General features: G+C 35.7%; 1 protein-coding gene across 9 annotated transcripts in view; it reads right to left on the bottom strand.

Moving 5' to 3' along the window:
• ANKIB1 (ankyrin repeat and IBR domain containing 1) overlaps window positions 1-25,591 on the bottom strand; it is a 238,505-nt gene that overhangs the window by 25,263 nt on the left and 187,651 nt on the right. For 8 of the 9 annotated variants that reach the window (XM_025471404.3, XM_025471406.3, XM_025471402.3 and 5 more), the window contains 5 exons: window positions 23,450-23,658; window positions 20,971-21,059; window positions 15,736-15,880; window positions 13,924-14,090; window positions 1,231-1,319 (listed from right to left, as the gene is read on the bottom strand). In XM_025471404.3, the coding sequence (XP_025327189.1) occupies window positions 1,231-1,319; window positions 13,924-14,090; window positions 15,736-15,880; window positions 20,971-21,059; window positions 23,450-23,658 (699 nt within the window). The remainder of the gene's footprint in view (window positions 1-1,230; window positions 1,320-13,923; window positions 14,091-15,735; window positions 15,881-20,970; window positions 21,060-23,449; window positions 23,659-25,591) is intronic. The other variant, XM_049093408.1, reaches the window with a different exon arrangement.

Raw genomic sequence — 25,591 nt, 5'->3', positions numbered from 1 at the left:
TTGTTGACTGAATGATGAATGTACAGGGTAGAATATTTAATCAGATCTCCCTATAAAATATCCTAAGATTATCCATTTCCTTTTGCTCTTGGATAAGGGACATAAGCCTTTTCATCAGATGAAAAGATCCCCCTCATTATCAATTATTACCTGATATTCTAGTTAACATAGTAGTCTCTTCTCATGGATTTGAATAACCATGAGTCAGTGCACAAAACAAATCTCATGAACCTAAAATGCTAAGGACCAGTTCTTGGGCAATGGCATATCGCCCAACATAATACAAACCTGTCGGGTCTCAGGTGTGCCAGCCAGGCTCTCCCAGTATCACTTCAGCTCCTATCACGAACCTACCACATTTCTTCCTCTGCAGATAGGCTAAAAGCCAATTCCTATCTCAGGGCCTTCAGGATTCTATGACATCCCCCTGCCCAACCTGGTTTAGTTTGTTTTGATATATTTATTTTTACCCAACTATATTAGTTATCATATGATGTCATATCAAGATAGTTACCCAACTATATTAGATATCATCTTTATCCAACTATATAGTTACCATATTGTAATGATCTGACTGCTTCCCTTCTAGTCTATGTACTTTTTAAAGGCTGGCATCATCATGATGTACTTTGTTCATAAAAAGTGCAGATTCACTGAGTGAATTTTAATCCTAATTTGCAATACCTTAAACTAACTCCGTTATATAAAAAGTTAAAAAAACAAAATTAACTTTTATACTAATTTGAAAGAAAACAGTTGCCATAAAACACTTCAGGGGATGAAAAATAATTGCAAAGGAGATATATTTACTTATTAAATGCAGGAATTGCTAATAGGAAGGTTAATTCAAACCCACTGTTTCCAGGCACATGCCCTGTGCCTGATGTCATTCAATCCAATCTAAGTGTTAATTACTTCATCTGCAAAATGGGATTACTAACATCACTTCATAGCATTTCTGTAGGATTAATATGTATTTATAGAAATCTCAGTAAAAATAGTTATAGACATTTAGATTTACTTATATAAGCATGGACCTTGTCTATGATTCCCCATTGCAAAAACTTTGTGCTGTCCTAAAGGGTGTTAGTTAGAGGTGTAATGCTACATAGGAGAGCTATAGCATTAACAAACTTGAAAACTTAATGGAGACTTTAAGTAATAGGACCACATTGTCTTTTGAATGCTATTAGAACATATACAGTATAGCTATCTAAGCATTTCCCTTACGTTCTTCTGGTTTCATTTCAGTTATTTTTTGTAGCCAATTTTTCCATGTTTGGCAGTCACAAGGCTCATGTGCTTCACCAAGGCACTCCCTAAGGAGGAAAACATAGAAAAGGCAATTAAAAAAAATTCTTCATCAACGTCAAAGTAAAAGAATAGATGGAAAGTACTCTTTCAATTTTAAAGTTGAGAAAACGGAGGCACAGGGACTAGTGAGAGAAGAACTATTTCAATAGAGGAATTCAAAATGTGATTCCAGAGCTTGATACCAACAGGTCCATTTTTTTATTTTTTTAATTTATTTTTTATTTTTTTTTCATTTTTATAAAATCAGTACATTCATTCACACATTTTGAAACATTCGAAATAGATTACCTAATATTCGTAATTTATTTTTCCATGTCTGTAAGATATTTTAGCAGTTAGGTTCCATCTTCACTAATATTTTAAATTCTTATACTCAAAAGTTTGTTCTCTGGGCAAGCAGTCTTGCCACCACTCAGGAGCTTGTTAAACATGCAGAAGAGCAGGCTCATGAGACCTATTAGAATCTACATTATATCAAAATTACCACATGACCCTTCTGCATCTGAAAGTTGGAAAAGTACTGTTTTACATCACATTCTTTTAAAAAAATTTTTAAAAAATTTATATTTAATTAACAAATAGTGTATCATTAGTTTCAGGGGTAGAATTTATTGATTCATCAGCTGCATATAACATCCAGTGCTCAATACTTCAAGCGCCCTCCTCAATGCCCATCATTCAATTACCCCATCCCCTATTCCCCTCCCCTCCAGCAAACCTCAGTTTGTTTCCTATAGTTAAGAGTCTCTTATGGTTTGCTTCCTTGTTTTTATCTCATTATATTTTTCCTTCCTTCACCCTATGTGCATCTTTTTGTTTCTTAAATTCCACACGAGTGAAATCATATGGTATTTGTGTTTCTCTGACTTATTTCCCTTAGCATAATACCCTCTAGTCCCATCCACATCATTGGAAATGGCAAGATTTCATTCTTTTTGAAGGCTGAGAAATATTCCATTGTATAAGTATACCAACTCTTCTTTACCTATTCATCTGTCAATGGACATCTGGGTTCTTTCCATTGTTTGGCTATTGTGGACCTTGCTGCTGTAAACACTGGAGTGCAGGTGCCCCTTCGGATCACTGTTTGTATCCTTTGGATAAATACCTAGTAGTGCAACTGCTGAGTTGTCGGGTAGTTCTCTTTTTAGCTTTTTGAGGAGCCTCTATACTGTTTTCCAGAGTGGCTGTACCAGTTTGCATTCCCACCAACAGTGTAAGAGGGTTCCCCTTTTTCTGCATCCTCACCAATATCTTGTTTCCTGAGTTGTTAATCTTAGCTATTTTTTTTAAATTTTATTTTTAATTTAATTTTATTTTTATTTATGATAGTCATACAGAGAGAGAGAGAGAGAGAGAGAGAGAGGCAGAGACACAGGCAGAGGGAGAAGCAGACTCCATGCACTGGGAGCCCGACGTGGGATTCGATCCTGGGTCTCCAGGATCGCGCCCTGGGCCAAAGGCAGGCGCCAAACCGCTGCGCCACCCAGGGATCCCAATCTTAGCTATTCTTATTGGTGTAAGGTGGTATCTCGTTGTGGTTATGATTTGTATTTCCCAGATGCCAAGTGATATGGAGTATTTTTTTCATGTGTCTATCTGTACGCCTTCTTTGGAGAAATGTCTGTTCATGTCTCCTGTCCCTTTCTTAACTGAATTTTGTTTTTCTACATGTTGAGTTTGATAAATTTTTATAGATTTTGGATACTAGCCCTACCTTCTGTAGGTTGCTTTTTAGATTTATTTCCTTTGCTGTGCAAAAGCTTTTCATCCTGATGAAGTCCCTATAGATTATTTTTTGCTTTTGTTACTTCTTGCTTCAGATATATCTAGCAAGAAGTTGCTGTGGCTGAGGTCAAAGAGGTTGCTGCCTGTGTTCTCCTCTAGGATTTTGATGGATTCCTGTCTCACATTTAGGTCCATTTTGAATTTATTTTTGTACACGCTGTAAGAAAGTGGTCCAATTTCATTCTTCTGCATGTGGCTATCCAATCTTCCCAACATTATTTGTTGGAGAGACTAAATTTTTCCATTGGATATTCTTTCCTGCGTTGTCAAAGATTAGTTGACTATAGAGTTGAGGGTCTATTTCTGGGTTCTCTACTTTGTTCCATTGATCTAAGTGTCTGTTTTTGTGCCAGTAACATACTGTCTTGATGATTACAGCTTTATAATATAGTTTGAAGTACAGAATCGTGGTACATCCTGCTTTGGTTTTCTTTTTCAACATTCCTTTGGCTATTCAGCATCTTTTCTAGTTCCATACAAATGTTAGGATTGTTTGTTTCAGCTCTGTGGAAAATGCTGGTGGTATTTTGACAGGGATTGCACTAAATATGTCGATCTCTTTGGCATAAGACATTTTACCAATATTTGTTCTTCCAATCCATGAGCATGGAAATGTTTTTCCATCACTCTGTGTCTTCCTCACTTTCTTTCTTAAGTGTCCTACAGTTTTCAGAGTATAGACCTTTTACTTCTTTGGTTAAGTTTATTCCTAGGTAGCTTATGGTTTTGGTGCAATTGTAAATGGGATTGATTCCTTGATTCCTTTTTTCTGTGGCTTCTATAGGAATGCAACAGGCTTCTGTGTGTTGATTTTATATCCTGCGACTGCTGAATTCCTGTATCAGTTTTAGCAATTTTTCACTGGAATCTTTTGAGTTTTCTATATAGAGCATCATGTCGTTTACGAAGAGTGAGTTCGAGTTCTTTGCCAATTTGGATGCCGTTTATTTCTTTTTGTTGTCTGAATGCTGAGGCTAGGACTTCCAGTACTATGCTGAACAACAGTGGTGAAAGATGACAGCCCTGCTGTGTTCCTGATCTTCGGCGGAAAAGCTGTTTCTCCTCTTTGAGAATATTTGTTGTGGATATTTCTTATATGGCTTTTATAATATTGAGGTACGTTCCCTCTTTCTCTGTATGGTAGGTTTTTTTTTTGTTTTTTGTTTTTGTTTTTTATTTTTTTTTTTATCAAGAAAGGATGCTATGGGGATGCCTGGGTGGCTCAGCAGTTGAGCATCTCCCTTCAGCTCAGGGTGTGATCCCGGAGTTCCGGGTTCGAGTCCCACATTGGGCTTCCTGCAGGGAGCCTGCTTCTCCCTCTGTCTGTGTCTCTGCCTTTCTATCTCTCATGAATAAATAAAATCTTAAAGATGTTTTGTCAAATGCTTTTTCTGCATCTATTGAGAGGATCATATGGTTCTTATAATTTATTAATGTAGTATATCACACTGATTGATCTGTGGATGTTGAACCACCCCCTGTAGCGCAGGAATAAATCCCACTTGGTTGTGGTGAATGATCCTTTTAATGTACTGTTGGATCCTATTAGCTAGTATTTTGGTGAGAATTTCTGCATCTATGTACATCAGGCATATTTGTCTCTAATTCTCCATTTTGTGAGGTCTTTGTCTGGCTTTGGGATCTAGGGAATTCTGGCTTCATAGAATGAGTTTGGAAGTATTCCTTCTATTTCTATTTCTTGGGACAGCTTCAGAAGAATAGGTTTGAATTCTTCTTTAAATGTTTGGTAGAATTCTGCTGGGAGGCCATCTGGCCCTGGACTCTTGTTTGTTGGGAGGTATTTCTTTTTATTATTTTATTCATTTATCTGACAGAGAGCGAACCAAGGAGCACAAGCAGGGGAAAGCAGAGGGAAAGGGAGAAGTAGGCTCCCTGCTCGGCAGGGAGACTGATATGGGGCTTAATCCTAGGACCCTGGGATCAGGACCTGAGCCCAAGGCAGATGCCTAACCTACTGAGCCACCCAGGTACCCCAGTTAGTAGATTTTTGATTACTGATCCAATTTCTTTGGTAGTTATGGGTCTGTTCAGGTTTTCCTTATCTTACTGTTTCAGTTATGGTCATTTATAGGTTTCTAGGAATCCATCCATTTCTTCCAATTTACCTAATTTGTTGGCATGTAACTGCTCATAATATTCTCTATAATTGTTGGTATTTCTGCAGTGTTGGTCGTGATTTTTCCTCTTTCATCCATGGTTTTATTTATTTGGGTCCTTTTTCTCTTTTCTTTTTATAAGTCTGGCTAGGGGTTTATCCATCTTAATTCTTTCAAAGAACCAGCCCCTAGTTTCATTGATCTGTTCTACTGTTTTTTGATTGCTATATAATTGATTTCTCCTCTAATCTTTATTATTTCTCTTCTCCTGCTGGTTTAGGCTTTATTTGCTGTTCTTTTTCCAGCTCCTTTAGGTGTAAGGTTAGGTTGTGTATTTAAGATTTTTCTTGCTTCTTGAGGAAGGTCTATATTGCTATATACTTCCCTCTTAGTATATAGTATTTGAACTGTAGTATTTTCACTTTCATTTGCTTCCATGTATCAAAATTTGTTAATTTTCTGGTTGACTCATTCATTTTTTAGCAGAATGTTCTTTAACTTCCACATATTTGTGGTCCTCCAAGTTTTTCCTTGTGGTTGACTTCAAGTTGCATAACATTGTGGTCTGAAAATATGCATGGTATGATCTCAATCTTTTTTTTTTTTTTTTATCTCAATCTTTTTGTAGTGGTTGAGACCTGAACTGTGACCCTGTATGTGATCTCTTTTGGAGAATGTTCCATGTGCACTTGAAAAGAATGTGCATTCTGCTGCTTTAGGGTGAAATGCTCTGGATATATTTAAGTTCATCTGGTTCAGTATGCCATCTAAAGCCCTTGTTTCCAAAGGGAGAAGAAATGTGTGGGAAATATCAGAAAGGGAGACAGAACGTAAAGACTGCTAACTCTGGGAAATGAACTAGGGGTGGTAGAAGGGGAGGACGGCGGGGGGTGGGAGTGAATGGGTGACGGGCACTGGGGGTTATTCTGTATGTTAGTAAATTGAACACCAATAAAAAAATAAATTAAAAAAAAAAAAGCCCTTGTTTCCTTGTTGGCCTTCTGCTTAGATGATCAGCCCATTGCTGTGAGTGGGTGTTAAAGTCCCCTATTATTATTGTACTATTATCAATGAGTTTCTTCGTTATTACATAACTTACATATTTGGCTGCTCCCAAGTTAGGGGCATTAATATTTACAACTGTTAGATCTTTTTGTTGGATAGACTCCTTCTTCATCTCTTATTACAGTTACAATCTTTGGTTTAAAATCTAGTTTGTGTGATGGAAGGATGGCTACTCTAGATTTCTTTTGATTTTATCACATTTTGTTACTTACAACTTGAAATCTCCAAGCAACAGGGTTATCTAATTTGCTTTTGAATTTGCTGAATCCCAATTTTCTGTTTCACTGGAATTTGGCAAATTTTGATTTAGATAATTGAAAACATCCATTTATCATTTATAGCTTGATTTTACAGTATTTCTACAGCTATGTAAAAATCAGATATTAGAAAGGGCTTAAGGCCTTTACAAATTACTTATTTTAATTCAATATGATGGTATATTCTATAGTACAAAGGAAATTTTACAGTAAATAACAAAATATCATTTTGGGGGGAGAAAAACCAAATCTGTAGGTGCCATCATCATCATCATGTGTTATTTATTTATTTTTAAAGATTTTATTTACTTATTCATGAGAGACACACAGAGAGGCAGAGACATCGGCAGAGGGAGAAGCAGGCTCTCTGTAGAGAGCCTGATGTGAGACTCGAATGTGGAACTCTCCTGGGACTCCAGGATCATGGCCTAAGCTGAAGGTCATGATCAACCACTGAGCCACCCAGGTGTCCTGTCATGTGTTATTTTAAGCAAACATCTTATTTACAAAGATTAAGTCTGTTAAGACACACCTGCTGATGCAGGTAGTCTTACAAACTAAGAAGTAACATTTTACTGTATTAAGAATGTAACAGGGATCCCTGGGTGGCGCAGCGGTTTGGCGCCTGCCCTTGGCCCAGGGCGCGATCCTGGAGAACCGGGATCGAATCCCACGTTGGGCTCCCGGTGCATGGAGCCTGCTTCTCCCTCTGCCTGTGTCTCTGCCTCTCTCTCTCTCTGTGACTACCATAAAAAAAAAAAAAAAAAAAAAAGAATGTAACAGGGTACCTGGGTTGCTCAGTTGGTTAAGCATCTGCCTTTGGCTCAGATCATGACCTTGGGGTCCTGGGATCAAGCCCCGTGTTGGGCTCCCTGCTCAGTGGGGCGTCTGCTTCCCCCCTCCCTCTTGTCCATCCCTGCATTTGTGCTCTCTCTCAAATAAATAAATAAAATCTTAAAAAAAAGGATCTAACAATTCTACTTCAAGCACATTAAAATAACTACTATTAAAAAATGGAAGATAACAAGTGTTGGAAAGGATGTGGAGAAACTGGAATCTTTACACAGTGCTCTGAGGAAACTAAAATGATGCAGTTGCTATGGAAAAGTTTGGTAGTTCTTCAGAATATAAGCCAGAATTATTACCTGATCTATCAATTCCACTCCTAGGTATATACCTAAAAGAATTGAAAGAAATGACTAAAACTTTTTCACCAGTGTTCACAACAGCATTATTCACAATAGCCAGAATATGGTTAACAACCCACGTGTCCATCAACAGAGAACAAATAAACAAAATGTGGTATATATACACATAGTAGAATATCAGTAGGCCATAAAAGGAATAAAATTCTGATATACACTACAACATGGATGAATTTTGAGACATTATGCTAAGCGTAGTAAGTCAGACACAAAAGGAAAAATATCATATGATTCCACTTACATTAAATATCCAGAACAGGGAATTCAGAGACAGAAAATAGAATGGTGGTTACCAGTGGCTATGCGGCAAGGGAGGATGGGGAATGGTTAGCGTTTCTGTTTAGTTAGTATGGGTAAAAGTCCCGTAAATGGATAAGAAAAGGTTGTACAACATTAGGAATGTACTTAATAACCACTGATGTACACACACACATATATATAAATATATACATATATATTTTATATGTATATAAAATATATGCTTTAAAGAAAAAAAAAGCACGAATTATCTTGAAAGAGTAATTTGCTTTGCTTTAATTCCTGACATTGTTGAATCTGGCATTTAGAAAATCTTTTCCATATCTGTGGTTTTATAAAGTTTCTTAGTAACTTAGGGATAGCTTAATAGTCATTCAAAAAATACTGAGTTGATTAAAAATGTAACTAAAAAAAATGAAGCAGATATATTACACTCACTTTTTAGTACATATTAAAATAAACTCTGCTTCCCAGAAATGTAAGGGATGTCTGTGATAATTGTTACTTTTAATTTGACATCTATACTAGCATACACTAGAGTAAAAAATACACCACAGATCTAGGAATAGTGTTTCTATATGGTGCTTGAGAATACAGAACCTACATTTCTCATGACTTAATTTAAAAAAAAAAAAAAAAAGCTTAGATGTAAAATAGATTTCTGTATCTGAAGTATCTAAAACAAATGAAGTCAATGAATTAATTATTTCCATTAACTTTAAGAGTTTCCCCTCTGAAGATTATAAACAGCACATTGAATATTTTTTCCCTATTAGAATCAATACCAGTATGACTGGCTCTGGTGTCAGGACATTTTCTGACAGAACTGAGAAAATATTCATGGTGGGGCGGGGCAGGAGAGGAAAGCCTAATGTTTTCAAATGGAGTCTGAAAAAATAAAAGCTATTTCTTCAAAAGGTCATAATTGCTGATTGGTATGCTTGGTTGTCTGAGGCTGTGTTGCATTACAGAGCAACAAAAGATGTTCTTTTCCAGAACCTCATAGGAGGACATAGACCTGCTGCTTCCTCAGGTGCTAGATAGCTCAATCAGCAGGATCACTTCTGAATGTTCTAACTGGATGGCAGTTTCCAATGGAATGCTAAGAGGGTATAAAAAGGAGAGGCTTGTAAATTTAAAAAAAAAGAATAAGTACTATAAATTAAAAAAGAAGCTAGAGGTTGCCTTTTAAAACTAAGGTATTTGGGATAATAAGCCCAAATTACTTTAAAGAATGGTAATAACAATGCTACCAGATATTACGTGATTGATAATCTGAATTATGCCATGTGTAGGGAGAGAGGTTATTCTGAGACAAGTAATAAAGAGACTAGAATGTTCTATAGATTCTGGAAAGCTAAACTCCTGAGCAAAGTTTTAACTAAGACTAGCTGACTGGTGACAAGTATTCTGACAGACCTAGTACCTGTTGTTGAGTTTATACCTCAAAATGTCATTAAAAACAAGGGAATTGGAAAAGGAATTTTGCCACAGTCAACTGAAATTCATACACACCAATAGAGTAAGTTCACTAGGGGGAAAAGTGCTTCATTATAAAGAAAAAAAGGTTGTCTAATATAAAATCCTTAACCCTGTCCAAATACCATAGTTACTAATATCAAGAAATCAAGGAATGTCTCTTTCCTTGAAAATTTTCAATACGCACAACACTGACAGGAATATACACAAAGCATTCTGGAAAAGGAAAAAATCTACTAGTTTCATAACCTGATGAAAGAAATTCCTATCAAGAAGTTGACAATTTCAATTCACTGCCATCTTAGAACTTTATTAAGGACCCTGAGTGGGTCTTGAGTAAATAAGTAGAAATCCTCATTTTATGATTCTCTTCCTTTAGAAAACTTTCTCCCCTAATTAACTAAAAATTATAACTTTAAAAAAACTAATATTTTTGGGGTGCATGGATGGCTCTGTCAGTTAGGTGTCCAACTCTTGATTTGGCTCAGGTCACCTCAGCGTTGTGAGATCGAGCCCTATAATAGGCTCCGTGTTGGGTATGGAGCCTACTTAAGATTCTCTCCCTCTGCCTCTCCCCCCACCTCTCTCTCTCTCTCTCTCTAAACAAACAAGAACTAATATTTTAACTACCAGGCAATGTTGTAATACCTTACATGTACTGACTAATTCACATAACTATTCTTTGAAACTGGTACTATTATTCCTATTTTACATGCATGGAAAGGCTCAGCACTTTGACAAAGGTCACATAGACAACAAGCAGATGAGCTAAGATTTGAAGCCAAATAGTTCAGCTTTGGAACTAGTATATTTTATGTTGATTGCATCAGTTACAAAGGCTTCAACTGTATTACTGTGTTACAAGAGAGGATGCTTGTTTACCATCAAGTCACAGCTAGTTAGTGGCAGTTAAGTCTCAAATGTAGGCCCTGTGTCTCCTGATTCTCAACCATGTATTTATTTAGATGGGTGTGATACTTTGTATAGAGTAGACATGATACTTAAAACAGGGTCTTATGATTAATTTCTATCAAATACATATCATGTTTCATTTCTGGGCCTAGGACAAGCTGGGGAATAGGTTCTGTTTGTTGGCAGGACTCTGATACTTAAGTAGCTAAATACTGCCAGTCTGGAAAAATCTTTTTCCAGAACCAGAGCTATTAAGCTAAGGGACTGAGACTCTAATTTTGCAAGAGAAGATGAGACTCAACTATTAAGGCCCACAAACAAGAACAACATTTATTTTGCCCAGAGGACTCTTAAAGAGTCTGTTGCCTGTGAAATCTGTGGAGGAGATGAAGTATTGCTTTAACTCAATCAAGATCCATGATTCTAACAGCAAAGTAGGTTTTATAAAAATTCATACTGTGGGTATTGGAGGAAAATAGAATGAGTTGATGACAATATTAATGCACTAATGCACATTCCCTTGTGAAATTTCCTGAAATACCTGACAAGTCTGCATGTTGTACTCTGATGCACTGGAAACTTCAGTGGACTAGAGACCTGATGCTGTGATTTCTTATTAGTTGTATCACTATAACCCAAATCTTATTTGGTGCAATTTGTTTCATGGTGATGGTGACATTATTTTAAAGGTTTCTTTGCATAGTTCAGTAAATAAATGCTCCAGAGCTCCGAGTTTAAAATATCCAGCCAATTTTATTGCATAACTCTAAAATATATTTGACTTCTATGGATTTAGAAGAGATGAATTCAATTAAGTTTCTTCATTTTTAGTGATTAAAGGGACTGGAGACACTCTGAGGTGAGACAGGAGAGAAATGACCACTATACATAAGGGTAAATTGGAGTTCTTCTCATAGATTAGCATTTGGGTGGTATTAGAAGTATTTTTTGACAACAAATCTTTATTACTTTTAAAAGATTTTATTTGTTTTAGAGATAGAGAGCACAAGTGGGGGAAGGAGCAGAGGGAGAGGGACAAGCAGATTCCACACTGAGCCCAGGGTCTGATGTACAGCTTGACCCTGAGATGATAACTTGAGCTAAAGGCAGATGCTTAATTGACTGAGACACCCAGGTGCCCCCTAGAAAATCTTTAAAGAGTTGCCTCAGAAACAAAAGACTGTGAGTTAGTTCAGAGGGCACAGAAGTTACATAGCAGCATATTCCACTTACTAAAAACAGAGGTGAGATGGTCATTGGCTCAAGTTGTGAATAATGTACAGGGACAATATATCAAATCAGACAAAATATAATTAATACAGTCTAGGGGAGAAAGCATTCTAGGTTCAGTTAACAAGGGCAAAGAACTGTTGGGTGAACAGGTTACAATAGATGGGTTATCCTGTGGTGGGAAGGGAAATGTCTACCCCTACCTTTCCTTCTATCAATAAATATGTTCCGTTATATCCAGGCACACACTCCTTGAGGATGGCTCTCAACTCATCCTGTTGCATGCAGCTCTTAAAAAGAAGGAACTATTATTGCCTTTTCTTGTGGTTTTTGTTATCATCTTTAGAGAATATTTCTGAGCTTTCTGGAGAAAGAAGCAAAACCCTGAATCACAAGCCTTTATTTTATAAAAATATCTCTTATAAAGCTTCCTTTTGCATATAGCAGATTTTGCCTCTCTTTGAAATAGTAAATAAGGGCAGTAGAATTCTATTTAGAATTTTTTAAATTTATACAAATTTCTGATTATAAGTAAAGCTCTTATACTACATGAGTAAGAATAGGAAGATAAGAATGTAAAAACAGAGACTGCAAATTAATGCCTACAGAGGTGAAGCAGGCAATGTAAAAATCCCAGAATACTAGAATTAAATTGGAATAGAGAATAGCTATATCCAGAAAATGATGATTCTATTTGCTAAGCTCTCTGCTACTCTTCTGAACAGGAGAAAGAATAAATAATTACCAAAAGTGACCTTGAATCCATCTGGCCATTCACAGATCCCCTGAACTGGGATAAAATTCAAAAGAGGGCCTGTGGTCTTGGCATATCATCTCTAATTAATCTTGAATATAACCAGCATGATATTTTGGATTGTGACAAAGAATAAGCTAATACATTTCTCCAAACATTGGTCTAGAAATGTACAGTTTACAGCAACATATATGTTTATAGACTCATTCATACAGTTTAACCTATATTGGTAGGTTTTTCCACTTAGCTTTGTCATGTTTAGTCAAATCAAACTTACTACTTGCAGCATACAAAGGTGGGGAAGAACACCAAAAAGTGAAAGCTAATCAGAAGTAAAATTTAGTAAAAACTAGACCACAGAAACCAGAGAGGATTCTAATGCTAATTGCAGGTTCTCTCTCTCTCCCTGGCCCTCTCTAGCTCTCTCTCAAGTAAATAAATATTTTTTAAAAGCCTAAAAATAAATGAAATGAAATGATACTAATCATGTATTATCCTTGTGAAAATTGAGAAAAGTTATTACATAAATCGATTTCTGAGTTCTCTGGTTCATGTAGCATCCTAGTTGAAAAAAAGGCTAATTTAGAGGATTGGTGGGGAAGCTATAAAAAAAGGAAAATATAAATTAGTAAAGCATTTAGAAGATAAAAAGAGAAGATGTGCTAAGATCAGAGAAAAATAAAGTTGACTTTGGTTTCTGATAAGTAAGTAGAGTCTTATATCCATCTAAAGTATTTCCTTGCATATGCAATAAATCTGGAAATGAGAAAAAAGGAGAACAAATTCTGTTTCTTTTTCTGATTATTTAATTACTAAAAAACCAAACAGTTAATTGTCATTACATCTATTCTGAATAAAGCAGAATGGTGATGTCAGACATAATTAACTATACAATTATAAAGGCTATCCATTGCTATTTATCATCAGTTCATACTTATTGAGTAGACATACAAAGTGATTTTTAACTACGACTGTGCATTAGAACCACCTATGAGCTTCTTTTTTGGGGTGCTACTCCAAAACCTACTAAGGCAAAATCTTACTTGTTGGGGCCTAGGATGAAAATTTGGGAAAACTGTTTTAGTTAATTCTGGGCATCCATGAAGACTCCATGCTGGAGTCTTCAATTTTAAGAAAAAAAGTTAAGCTCTAAACATGCTCTAATCTATTTTCAGCAATTTATTACTAGAGTTTAAGGGCATGGGCTCTGAAATCAGAGCTGGGCTCTAATCCTATTTTTGCCATTTCTCAGCTACATGACCCTGGGCAACTTCTCTATGCTTGAGTTTATCTATAAAATGGGTGTAATAATAACACTCAACTCATAGCATTGTTGGGAGAATTTAATATATGAAAATATCTGGCATAATGCTTGGTACACATCAAGCACAAAACAAATTAAGCTATGACTATTCATTATACATGTTTTAATTTAAAAAGAATGATATAAAATATACACTTTAAAGGCCTAATTCAAGGTGCAAAGTCTCTTTAAAATCTGTTAGAAAGGTGATTAGGCTGATTCCAACTTGTCTTATACTGACCAGCAGAAGAGGTGTCCTTTTCCACAGTCCACAGCAGGAGCTCTGAGCAAGGGAAAGCTGAGTGTATCAGACCCAGATGTATTTGACCCTTGTTTTGTAAGTCTGACTGCTCTTTCACAGCCTGGAGTAGGACACCATTTAATGGCAGGATTATTTTCAACAAAGGCCTGTTGAAACAGCAATAATAAAACACAATAGAAATATATTACCTCTTAATTTTCAGATTGTATCGCAGGTCAGTTTACTTTAGAGAGAAAAAAAAAAGAGTGAAATAAAAAACAAGGAGTAATCAAGCTCAAGAAATACTTAATTTAGTACCAGAAAGTATGGAAACTAGTAAGAAGGAAAAAAGAGGTAATTACCTTAGTAATAATGTGACTTTTTAAATTTATGTTTTTTTTTTAAATCTAAAAACCAGGTAGATGATAAAAATGCAATTATTTACACAGAAAATGTGTATTTTAAAAATGTTCTCTCATACAATGCATTGCTTTTCTGATGGAAAACAATTATAAGACTATTAGTTGCATTTGAACTGTAAATTTCTAAACGGCACCCTAATAATACCTAAAAATCAGTATTATGATGGTTTGTTATGAAACAGGGCATCTTTTTGAAAAGTTCATATGTCATAGGGTTTAAACTACAAAAAATCTGCACAAAGCAGTCAAAAAAATTTTAAGAAACAGTGCGAGAGCAGATGCCTGTGAGTGGGGGGAGGAGTAGAAGGAGAGGGAGAGAAAAAAGTCTTAAGCAGACTCCCTGCAGGGCCCAAGTCAGGCTTAATTAATCTCATGACCTGGAGATCATGACTTGAGCTGAAATCAAGAGTCGGATGCTTAACTGACTGAGCCACCCAGACACCCCCCCAAAGTGCAATTTTTAAATCACACAAGAAAGCAACTTGCATACTTTTAGACAGACAACTCTTTAAAAAAAAAAAAAGATTTTATTTATTTATTTATTCATGAGAGACACAGAGAGAAAGAGAGGCAGAGACACAGGCAGAGGGAGAAGCAGGTTCCTCACAAGGAGCCTGATTTGGGACTCCATCTTGGGTCTCCAGGGTCATGCCCTGGGCTGGCGCTCAACTGCTGAGCCACCCAGGCTGCCCTGGACAGACAATTCTTAAATGGAAATAAAGACAGAAAAAAAATAAAAATGAAACTATTCTTTGAAAAAACCAATTCCAAGTTGATAATCTTTATTTCTGAATATTTCTATTTAGAAGTTTAAAATATGTGTCTTTTGGAAAACTGCAAATAGGTACTATCTACTTTGAACACTGTCTTGATCAATCCGTTTTAAAAGTGCAATAGGCAAATTAGTAAATAGTTTTGAACAAATTCTATTTTTGTGATTTACTACTTCAGCTTTTTACTTTTATATCTATCATGACTATAACAAAATGATTTAGGGCACCTGAAGGCTCAGTTTGTTAAGTGTCCAACTCTTGGTTTTGGCTCAGATCATGATCTCAGGGTTGTAAGATCAAGCCCTGTGCTGAGCGTGGAAATGATTGAGATTCTCTCCCTCCCTCTTCCTCTGCCCCTCCTCCCACTTACATGCATATGCATGCTCTCTTTCTCTCTCTTAAATAAACAAACAAACAAATAAAATATTTAAAAAAAACCTACTAATACTTTAGCTTAAAACTTTCACTAATGTCACCATTCCTTCATGAAGTTTTTCTGGGAGATAAAAGTCAGAGTCCAAAATTTTATGTGTTTTCAAAAATAAAACAAAAATCAAAATGTGTTATATAGGTTTAATAAAATTAAAATGATGGAAATCAGTTGACTGGCAGGATACCTTAATATCAAACTGTAGGTATCGTTTGTCCATTTCCTTAGAAACTACACTTTCTATGATATCCACAGGCACAAGTTGGAAGCAATCATATGCAGGGCAGAAAATGTTGTGAGCTTCACCTTCTTGAATTTTCAGATTCAAAAACCTATTAAAATTATCAATTGATAGAAAAAAAGGAAGATCATAATTTATTTGCACATTCTAAGAAGTTTTTCTTTATGCTGACTTTTTGGTTAGAGTATAATTAAAATAGCACCAATGAACAAAATATGGATTATCGATTGTAATACACTGATTCATATAACTCACAAACATTATTGAACACTTACTACCTGCCCGACCATTCATTCATTTATACACATACACATATTATGTGAATATATATACTCATATTTATGTTATATATATAGTTTTTACATGTTCCTCTTTTGCTTTATCCTCCAAAAACTGAAACAATATATTTAACATTAAAATTTTAGAAATGAATGGTTTAAAAAGGTCATGCTCAATTTTCAATATTCTATACATTTAAAGAAAAGGGAGCACTTATAGAAAATTAAGTCATGGATAATCCATGATATTTGGGAGTGGCACTGGAAGATAGCATACTTTTTGAAGAAAAGACTTTTTGCTTATATTTCATTTAGACGAATATTAAGTTGCATGTCCTATTCTAGGTATACTAGTTAAGATAGCAGGGAAAAGGTCTCCTGGAGAGTGGCAGGAATCTAGCCCAAGGTGAATTAAGTGATTAAGGAGGAGGATTTTGAGTTAGAGAATTCCAGGTCTGTCACTAACAAGTTGCATAATCTTCAGCAATTTATTTACCTGTTTTGCCCCTCAGGTTCACTATCTGTAAAATGGAGATAATAGTAAGTGCTTCTTGGGGTTGTTATACAGATTATATGATATAATGTGTATGACTATCTGGATGGTGCCTGGCATAGAATAAGAATTCATAAATTTTAGCAAGGGTATTATTATTATTATTATTATTATTATTATTATTATTATTACCACCTATGGAAAAACAAGAAAACAAATGAGTTTTTGAAGTGTGATTTAACACTTAAACCTAGAGAAAATAAATGGAAAAACAAGCAATTAAGTCACCATTCTCTAGGGATCACCATCAACAGTTTGACTATTCTGCCTGCAGTATTTTCCTTTGGTTCTCAGTGTCTTAATTCAACTGCACTTAAAAATAAAAAAATCAAGCTAACTGAGACCTCATCAGATCTGTTCCTTCTGCCCCATTTCCACCTTCTTCAGCAATTTCATCTGGCACTTCAAAGAAAACAGAGCCCTCTCTTAATATCCTCCCTGCTACACCCCACAGCTAGCCATATCTTTAGCTATCTTTGCCTTCTTCTCACTCATTTCAGTGAAAGAGGGCTTCCTCCTTTATCCCCAAGCTAATCCGTAAAAACTCTGGCCAGCTCCAGAATTTGCACAATCCAGAAACCTATCCTCTCTCTCTCTGTCCTTCCCTCACGGGTCTTTTCTTTGACACAGTCAATATGCTCAAGTTTTTCCTACCCTGAAACATTCTCAATTAAATGATTCTTTTTAGCTCCATTTTCCTTTCATGTCAGTTTCTTGACAAAATAGCTTGATGATTTGTCATTTCTTCCTCAAGTCCATCCCACTGACTTCTCAACCTGCGATACTCTGGCTTTTTTTTTTTTTTTTTTTTAATCTGGCTTTTATAACCTCTTCACCGAATGGCCAGCTCTTAACAAGGCCATTAAGACTACCCATTAGCCCAAGGATTCAAGACCTCTGTTTTTATCTGCCTTGACTTCTCTGGAGCATCACACACTGCTAAACAGTTCCTTCTTTCAGATTCTCTCTTTTCCCTGGCTTCTAGGACTTATTTTTTTTCCCTCTGGCATTCTTCTTACCTTTGGTTGATCCTTATTTGTCTTTTTCACTAGTGCTTTTTACTCTCCTGATCATTTATGTTTTATTGTTCTCTAGGGTTTTCACACCAGGACTCTCCCCTCCTTCTGATTTCATTCAATCTTACTGGGTGATCTAAATATTCTCAACTTAAAACTATCACCTACATGCTGATGACTCTGAAATTTAAAGCCTAGATCTCCCTTCTTAGCTACAGATCTTGACTACACACAATGTTTTTCCTTAAATGTCTCATATGCATTTAAAATTCAACATGTTTAAAATCTTACTCCGTTTTTCAATATGATTTAAAAACCACACAAGCATCATAAAACTCTGACATATCCCAACAGAAGGGCATTCTGTGTCTTAGTTGTCAGGTAAAAATTACCTGTAATACTGTGTGTCAGGAAAAACAATTTGGCAGAAATAAAGATGGATGAAATATTAGGGGAAATACTACAGAGCAGCAGTTCTCAAGGTGTGATTTGTGGACCTGAGACTTTTCAGGGGATTTATGAGGTCAAAACTATTTTCATAATGGTATGTATTAAAGCTGTTTTATTTTTTAGTTAAAACTGCTAGTGCCTTAGCATGAATCATGGCAGTGGTACTAAAACTACACTGGTAGATTTTATATTTTTCACTGCTTTCCACTTGCAGTTAAAGAAAAAAAAAAGCCAGTTTCATTTAAGAATATCCTTGACGGAGTAATAAAAATTATGAATTACTCGTTAATTATTAATAAAATTTATTGATTATTTAGTTTATTATATTAAATGTTAACTCACAAGTATACATCTTTTGGGTATTCTGTGCAAAAGGAATGGGGAATTTAAGCATAATGAACTTCCGGGGCATACCAAACAAAGCAAGGTGGCTGTCTCAAGGAAAAGCACTTAGGAAACTGTTTAAGTTACAAGTAGACCTACCTGCTTTTATCATGAAACATTATTTTTATTTGAAAGAGCAACAATAAATGATGATTGCTTGGACTTGGTTTTATAGTAGACTTTTCTGGAAGATGAATTAAGTGAGCTTGTCATGTCAAGGAAAAAAGTTGACAGAGAAATCTGGGGCAAACTTTACCCATGTTTTTATCTTGTAGGCCAATCATCCTTATGAAGAGGATAATAACTATCATTTATTGAGTGGTAACTATGTGCTAGGCCCTATTTGTTTTAAGCATTTTACATTTATTAAGCTATCTAACAGTCTGACAGTAATCCTATGATGTACTTACTATTAGCACCATTTTATAGATAAGGAAACTGAGGTACAGGGAGGTTACCACTTACCTAAATCAACAATAAGTAGCAGGAAGGATAATCTAGGCTGGGTAGAAAATAATTATTTCCCTTTCATTTAAGTCCTTGAAGTAGATACTTCAAAGCATCTATTGGATTGATAATATTATGGAGTAGGAAGAGTAAAATTAATTCAGTTTTTGAACTACCTAACGATTTTTAAAATTCCTTTCTTGTTTCTTCAACAAAGAAGTTTCTTTTCTACATGCCTATGAAAGGACAACAATTATTTTAAAAATGATTTTATCAATGCACAAACCACCCAACCTGGAACTTGTTTTCCTGCTGCTTGATTTGACAAGAACTACTGGCAGGATGAAAGGAGGGGAATCCTAGGCAGGTTGATAAAGTAACACAGAAAATAATCATTAGATTTTTCAAATTTGAATCTTACCATAAACTTCCCATGGCTAGTCTGTGATGAGTATGGGAGATGGTTCCTGTGATACAAGTATGGTGAGGGAGGTAAAGGAAGTTCAAAAAATTCAAGTAAATCCCTTGGGGAGGCTCAGTTTTCACACAGAAACCACGGTCAACAATAGCAAACTTGGTAGAATCCAGAAAATACTAATACAACAGAATTAACAATTTTAAGCTAAATAAAGTACTGTACCTGTGGCAGATTTTCTGCATTCATAATTAGGTCAAAGTTAGCTTTGGATTGTAAACTTGACCCTTGCTGATCAGTTTATGTATCAGTTGTATTGGTTTGATCTTATCGAATTAGACTCAGGGTAGAATCTAGTCTATGTTTTAAGAACAATGACCAGTTACTCTAATTTATTCTGACTTTTTAGGAAACCATAATATTTCCCCCCTCCAAATGAAATTTTCCTCCATATCCTGACTTAGAGGAAAAGAAAATGTATTCAAAATGAAATCAGAGTGACCGAATGATAAGTGTTGTCTAAAAAACTGGGAGGGAGGAGGTGGTGAGAGGATGAGGGAGGCAGATAGAGAAGGGTGGGAGGGATTTCAAGGAGAAATGAAGAAACTTTGGGGGTAATGGGTATATTCATTATTTTGATTGTGGTAATGATTTCATGGGTGTGTATATATGTCAAGGCTTATCAAATTATTTTAAATATGTAGTTTATTATATATCAATATAACTATTTAAGGAAACAATAGAAAATTTGCTCAGGTTCTTGTTCTCTCGCCCAGCGTGGTACTCCCCCAGCTCCCTCCACTTGCTATCTGGTACTCCAAAAAAAAGAAGAGTTTGAAAACTTCTGAGTTTTAAGATTTCCTTAATTACTTATGACATGCTTTGCTTGATCATTTATGTGCTGCAAAGATAATATAATATTGTATTCTCATTAATTATATATATATATATTTATTTTTTATTTATTCATTCATGAAAGACACAGAGAGGCAGAGACACAGAAAGAGGGAGAAGCAGGCTCCATGCAGGGAGCCCGACGTGGGACTTGATCCCAGGTCTCCAGGATCAGGCCCTGGGCCAAAGGCAGCGCTAAACTGCTGAGCCACCCAGGGATTCCCTCTCATTAATTATATTGATCTTCTCCTTTGTTTTGTTGGTAAACCTCTCTTGAAAAGTGCAACATTAGAGCAAAATTAAGGGATGGTATAGAGTCTAAATATTGACAAGATAATGGGCAGGAGAATAGAGACAAATATAAGAAACAAAATAAATATCCCATTTGTACCCCACCATGTCTAGAAGAGACACCAAACTTTGAATTGATTAAAAAGGAATTTTAAACATTCATATTCTTACAGATTTTAAAGGCTATTTATTTGTCACAAAAAATGTAAAGAAAACATAAAACAAATGCTTATAAGTTATTAGAATATAAAAAATGCTTATTCTTGACATTTAGGTGTAGGCTTGAAATTTACATTAGATATAATATTCTTCCTTAGCAGTAAAGTATATTTCAGTGCAACTCTGAAACCAGTATGAATAATCCATATCATTGAATATCAAAAGCAGGCAATTTTATTACCAAATCAGTGTGTTCTCATGCAGTAAGAAATACTAAGCTGCACATATACTCACGACTCCCAGCATCCTCTACAAAAGTCATGTCCACAGGGCATATCCACTGGGTCTTCAAATACAGAAATACTGCACATACAAATGTCACACTGGAGATGAAGAAGAGCAACGATTTAAACGAAGTCATAGACAACGATATATGTATTTGTTCACTAGCTTAAGGCAAAAATATTGCTATAGTAATTATAAAGTTAAGTGTTTCAAAGTTATAAAGGAGGTTATTAAAGTCAGTGTGCCTATTTCTGACTGAATAACAAATGTCATGCCTACTTGATTATAAACTATTAAGGGATTAATTTTTAATTTATTTTTAAAGATTTTATTTATTTATTCATGAGAGATACAGAGAGAGAGGCAGAGACATAAGTAGAGGGAGAAGCAGGCTCCCCTCTGGGAGCCAGATGTGGGACTCGATCCCTGAATTCCCCGGTCACGCCCTGAGCGAAAGCAGAGCTTAATCGCTGAGGCTCCAGGCATCCCTATTAAGGGATTTAAATGTTTTTCATGCACAAGTCAAACTCTTAAATTCCAAATTTATTTATTTATCAGTAACTATGCACTTGGGAAAGAAAATGTAAGAAACAACCATTAAAAAATCTATTCAGGCCAAAATCAAATTGTCCATTGCAAAATAACCACTTCAATTATCATGTCCTTTAGTCTATACTCATTCCAGAAAGTCTACAAAAACAGAGCAACTTTGTGTTTTCAACATAAAAACTCAGGCTATTCTGAGTAGCAATTTAATGATTTCCACTCAAGGGAACCCCACTACAAAACTATGTATCTTCTAAACAATGACTTGTTAGAAGCAAACATTCCAACGTTACAGATGCAAATTATAGAAGTAGGATTCTATTTTCTTTTTTAAGAGTTTATTTATTTATTCATGAGAGACACAGGCAGAGGGAGAAGCAGGCTCCATGCAGGGAGCCCAATGCGGGACTCGATCCCGGGACTTCAGGATCACGCCCTGAGCCAAAGGCAGACACACAACCGCTGAGCCACCCAGGTATCCCAGGATTCTATTTTCTGAGAAGGCCTAGATAAAACCCAGGATGCTTTCATTTTTATCACATATTTTGACTGATTGAACTATTAAAAAAATGTCAGAATCTCCTGTAACAGCATACCAATGGTATGCCAATTAAAAATGTAGACAGTGGCAGTACTGTTTTTCAATAAAAAGCAATCATTTATTATGGAAATGTATCAAGATGATACACTCCAAAGCTTTATTGAAATTTTATATTTACATAATTATCAATACATCATGAGCATTTTCAAGACAATATAAAATTTTTTCATATTTTTACTTAAAGTACCTATCACAAACTCAACTTTTATTTATTTTTTAAAAAAGATTTTATTTATTTATTTGACAGAGAGAAAGAGCATGAACAGGGGGAGCAGCAGGCAGAGGGAACGGGAGAAGCAGATTCCTCAATAAGCAGGGCGCCCGATGTGGACTCGATCCCAAGACCCTGGGATCATGGCTGAAGCCAAAGGCAGACACTTTTTTTTGTATATTTTTTTTATTGGAGTTTGATTTACCAGCATATAGTATAACACCCAGTGCTCATCCCGTCAAGTGCAAAGGCAGACACTTAACTGACTGAGACACCCAGGCTTCCAACAAGCTCAACTTCTGATATTTAACTTTAAGCACCTAGAAATTTTAAGTATAAATATAAATTTTATTAAAAAAATTTTATAAAAAAATTTTAAGTATAAAATTTTAAGTAGATGGCTTTCTCAAACTTTTATGTTTTCTGTTTTGAAATGAGAAAAGAAAATCTTTTGTTTCTCAATCTATAATTCAGAGATAGCAAAAATATTCTGTGATAATGAATATTTACCAAAGGGTGAAATAACTGAACTCTTTAAGAAGGGTATATAGGATTCAATTACTAGAATACATTAGAGGTTCCATGAAACAAAACAAAATACACACACACACATACACATATATATTATATTTTTTCTTTTTCTGTTTTTTTTGAGAGAGTGAGAGCACAGAGGGGTGGGGGGGACAGGTGGGAGGAGAGGGAAAAGGAGAGAGACAGAGGGAGACAGAATTTTTTTTTTAAGATTTTATTTATCTATTCATGAGAGACACACAGAGAGAGAAAGAGGCAGAGACACAGGCAGAGGGAGAAGCAGGCTCCATACAAGGAACCTGACGCGGGACTCGATCCCGGTCTCCAGGATCACACCCTGGACTGAAGGTGGCGCTAAACCGCTGAGCCACTGGGCTGCCCAGGGAGACAGAATTTTAAGCAGCCTCCACATTCAGTATGAGCCTGATACAGGGCTCGACCTCACAACCCTGAGATCATGACCTGAGCCAAAACCAAGAGTTGGCCACTTAACCAACTGAGTCACTCAGGTGCCCCTTCCATGAAACAATATTAAATAATTTAAAAGTTAAAAGACTAAACACAAAACTATAGGAAGCACAGTGAATACTGAACCATACCAAACTGGTGTCCAAATCCCCAGGAGATAAACTTATTTCATCTGGAGAGGTGACAGAAGAACGTGTAGTCCTTGGAGTTCTTGGAGAAGGGAGTGTGTCCCAGGCATTATACCCACTTGGTGGTGGAGTTGGCATCTGAACACCTGATCGTTGGCAGCAATTCTCTGGGTTGGACATCCAAGCTTCAAGTAATTTCTCCCGGTCCCAGTCTTTAAGAGAAATGGAGTATCTCTCAAAAAACAGGAAATATGGTAATGTTTTAAGAGTTTCATAATAACAAAATAAAGATAAAGAGATATAGGCCATCTAAAGGAAGAAAAATTATTTATATCAAATTAATAATTGCAAATGAATATTTAGGTATGTTATGTCCACTAATAAATAAGTATTTTTTTAAGGATTTTATTTATTTATTCATAGACACAGAGAGAGAGGCAGAGACACAGGCAGAGGGAGAAGCAGGCTCCATACAGGGAACCTGATGTGGGACTTGATCCCAGGTCTCCAGGATCACACCCCAGGCTGCAGGCGGCGCCAAACCGCGGCGCCACCAGGGCTGCCCTAAGGAAAATATTTTATTTTTATTTGCTTATTTATTAAAGTAGGCTCTATGCCCAGTGTGGCACCTAATGCATGACTCTGGAGGATTCAGACCTGAGCTGAGATGAAGAGTCAGCCACTTAACTGAGCCACCCAGGCACCCCAATTCACTAATATTTTTAAACAGAATTTAAACTTTTATAATCTACTGTGGTTTGTAACTATGTCAATATCTAATAATATTATCAAAATTTCCAGTCATTTCTACTAATAATCAAAAGAGGTGCCTCACACATCACTTCTGGAAGTCACAAAAATTTTCATGGCATAGATTTCACTTAGGCATTTTACTCTTTTCAAGAAAAATATGTAAAATTTGCAATTGGTTTCACTGGTGTCAAGTTGTAAAATGGTTACATAGCTTATTATAAACATATCAAAATGCCAATGAGTCCAAAAATCATTTGATAAACAGCTTGAAAGGAGAAGAAATTTCTGAAGGGATTATTATGGTTATGAAAAGTTTTAGTGCATTAGGTATTGAGTTCATTAGTGCATTCTGTATTGAGTTCACATCTGACCTAACTAAAAAAGATGATCTTCCTACTGAACACTTTTAAAATTACCAAATGAAGCATGTTGTTACAAAGTTCAGAGCCATAAAAACCTTACCCATTAAAAATAATAAGTAAATACTTCTAGTATACTTCTAGTTATTTTGCTAGCTGTTTTATACATATTATTTCACTTGTTCCTTCCAACAAACTTTTCAATCATTATTTAGATGAAGAAATGAGGACTCAGGGAAGTTATATAACTTGCTCAGACTCACATAGATACTGAGAGATTTGAAACCAATTTCTGTGATTACAAAGCCTGTTTTCTTTCTACTGTAGCACAATGTAGTACAGGGTCAAGAGCCGTATAGAACCAATTATCCAAAACAGACACATTCTATACAATTTTACCACTCTAATACAAATAGCTGTGGAAATTTTCAATGAAAGACTTTTTTCAACCATATTAAATCAGTGTATTTGGTGGCTTAACAGGATAATTATGACTCAAGAGATGCAATATGGATACAGCAAGTGTATTTCCAGCTGTGTAAACCATATGACCAGGGCACAGAAGTATAATGAAGATCATCAGCAGTTCTGTAAAGTCACAGCATACCATGCTGTCATTTGAGAAGATGGAAAAAGAGATTGGGAAAGGGTCAGATTACAAAGAGGAAAAAAAATCCAACAAGTGAAAAAAAACTGCATGGGTGCATTCCAGGAAATGTTGCCACATGGATGTTAGTACTTGGATAGTTCATTACTTACTTAAAAAGTTAAAATTACTTTTCTTAGACTAGTAAGATTATTTTTCCGAAGTATCCATTATGTTACTTTTTAATAAAGGGGGGAAAAAAGAACTACTATAATTTCTTTAGACAGATACTGAATATTCTAGATTTTAGACTTAGCTACTATGAATATTTTTCAGCACAACTCCTGCTTGGATTGTGTCACATCATTCACCTGGCAAATATTAACTGAATGTCTTACGTGCCATGCACTGTCAGGCAGCAGGGATACAATGGGAGGAATAATCAGG

The sequence above is a fragment of the Canis lupus genome, chromosome 14 (assembly GCF_003254725.2).
Source record: "Canis lupus dingo isolate Sandy chromosome 14, ASM325472v2, whole genome shotgun sequence".
In the NCBI taxonomy this organism is placed as follows: Eukaryota; Metazoa; Chordata; class Mammalia; order Carnivora; family Canidae; genus Canis; species Canis lupus.
Note: the sequence above shows the minus strand (reverse complement) of the source record. Positions and strands in the feature narration are given on the sequence as shown.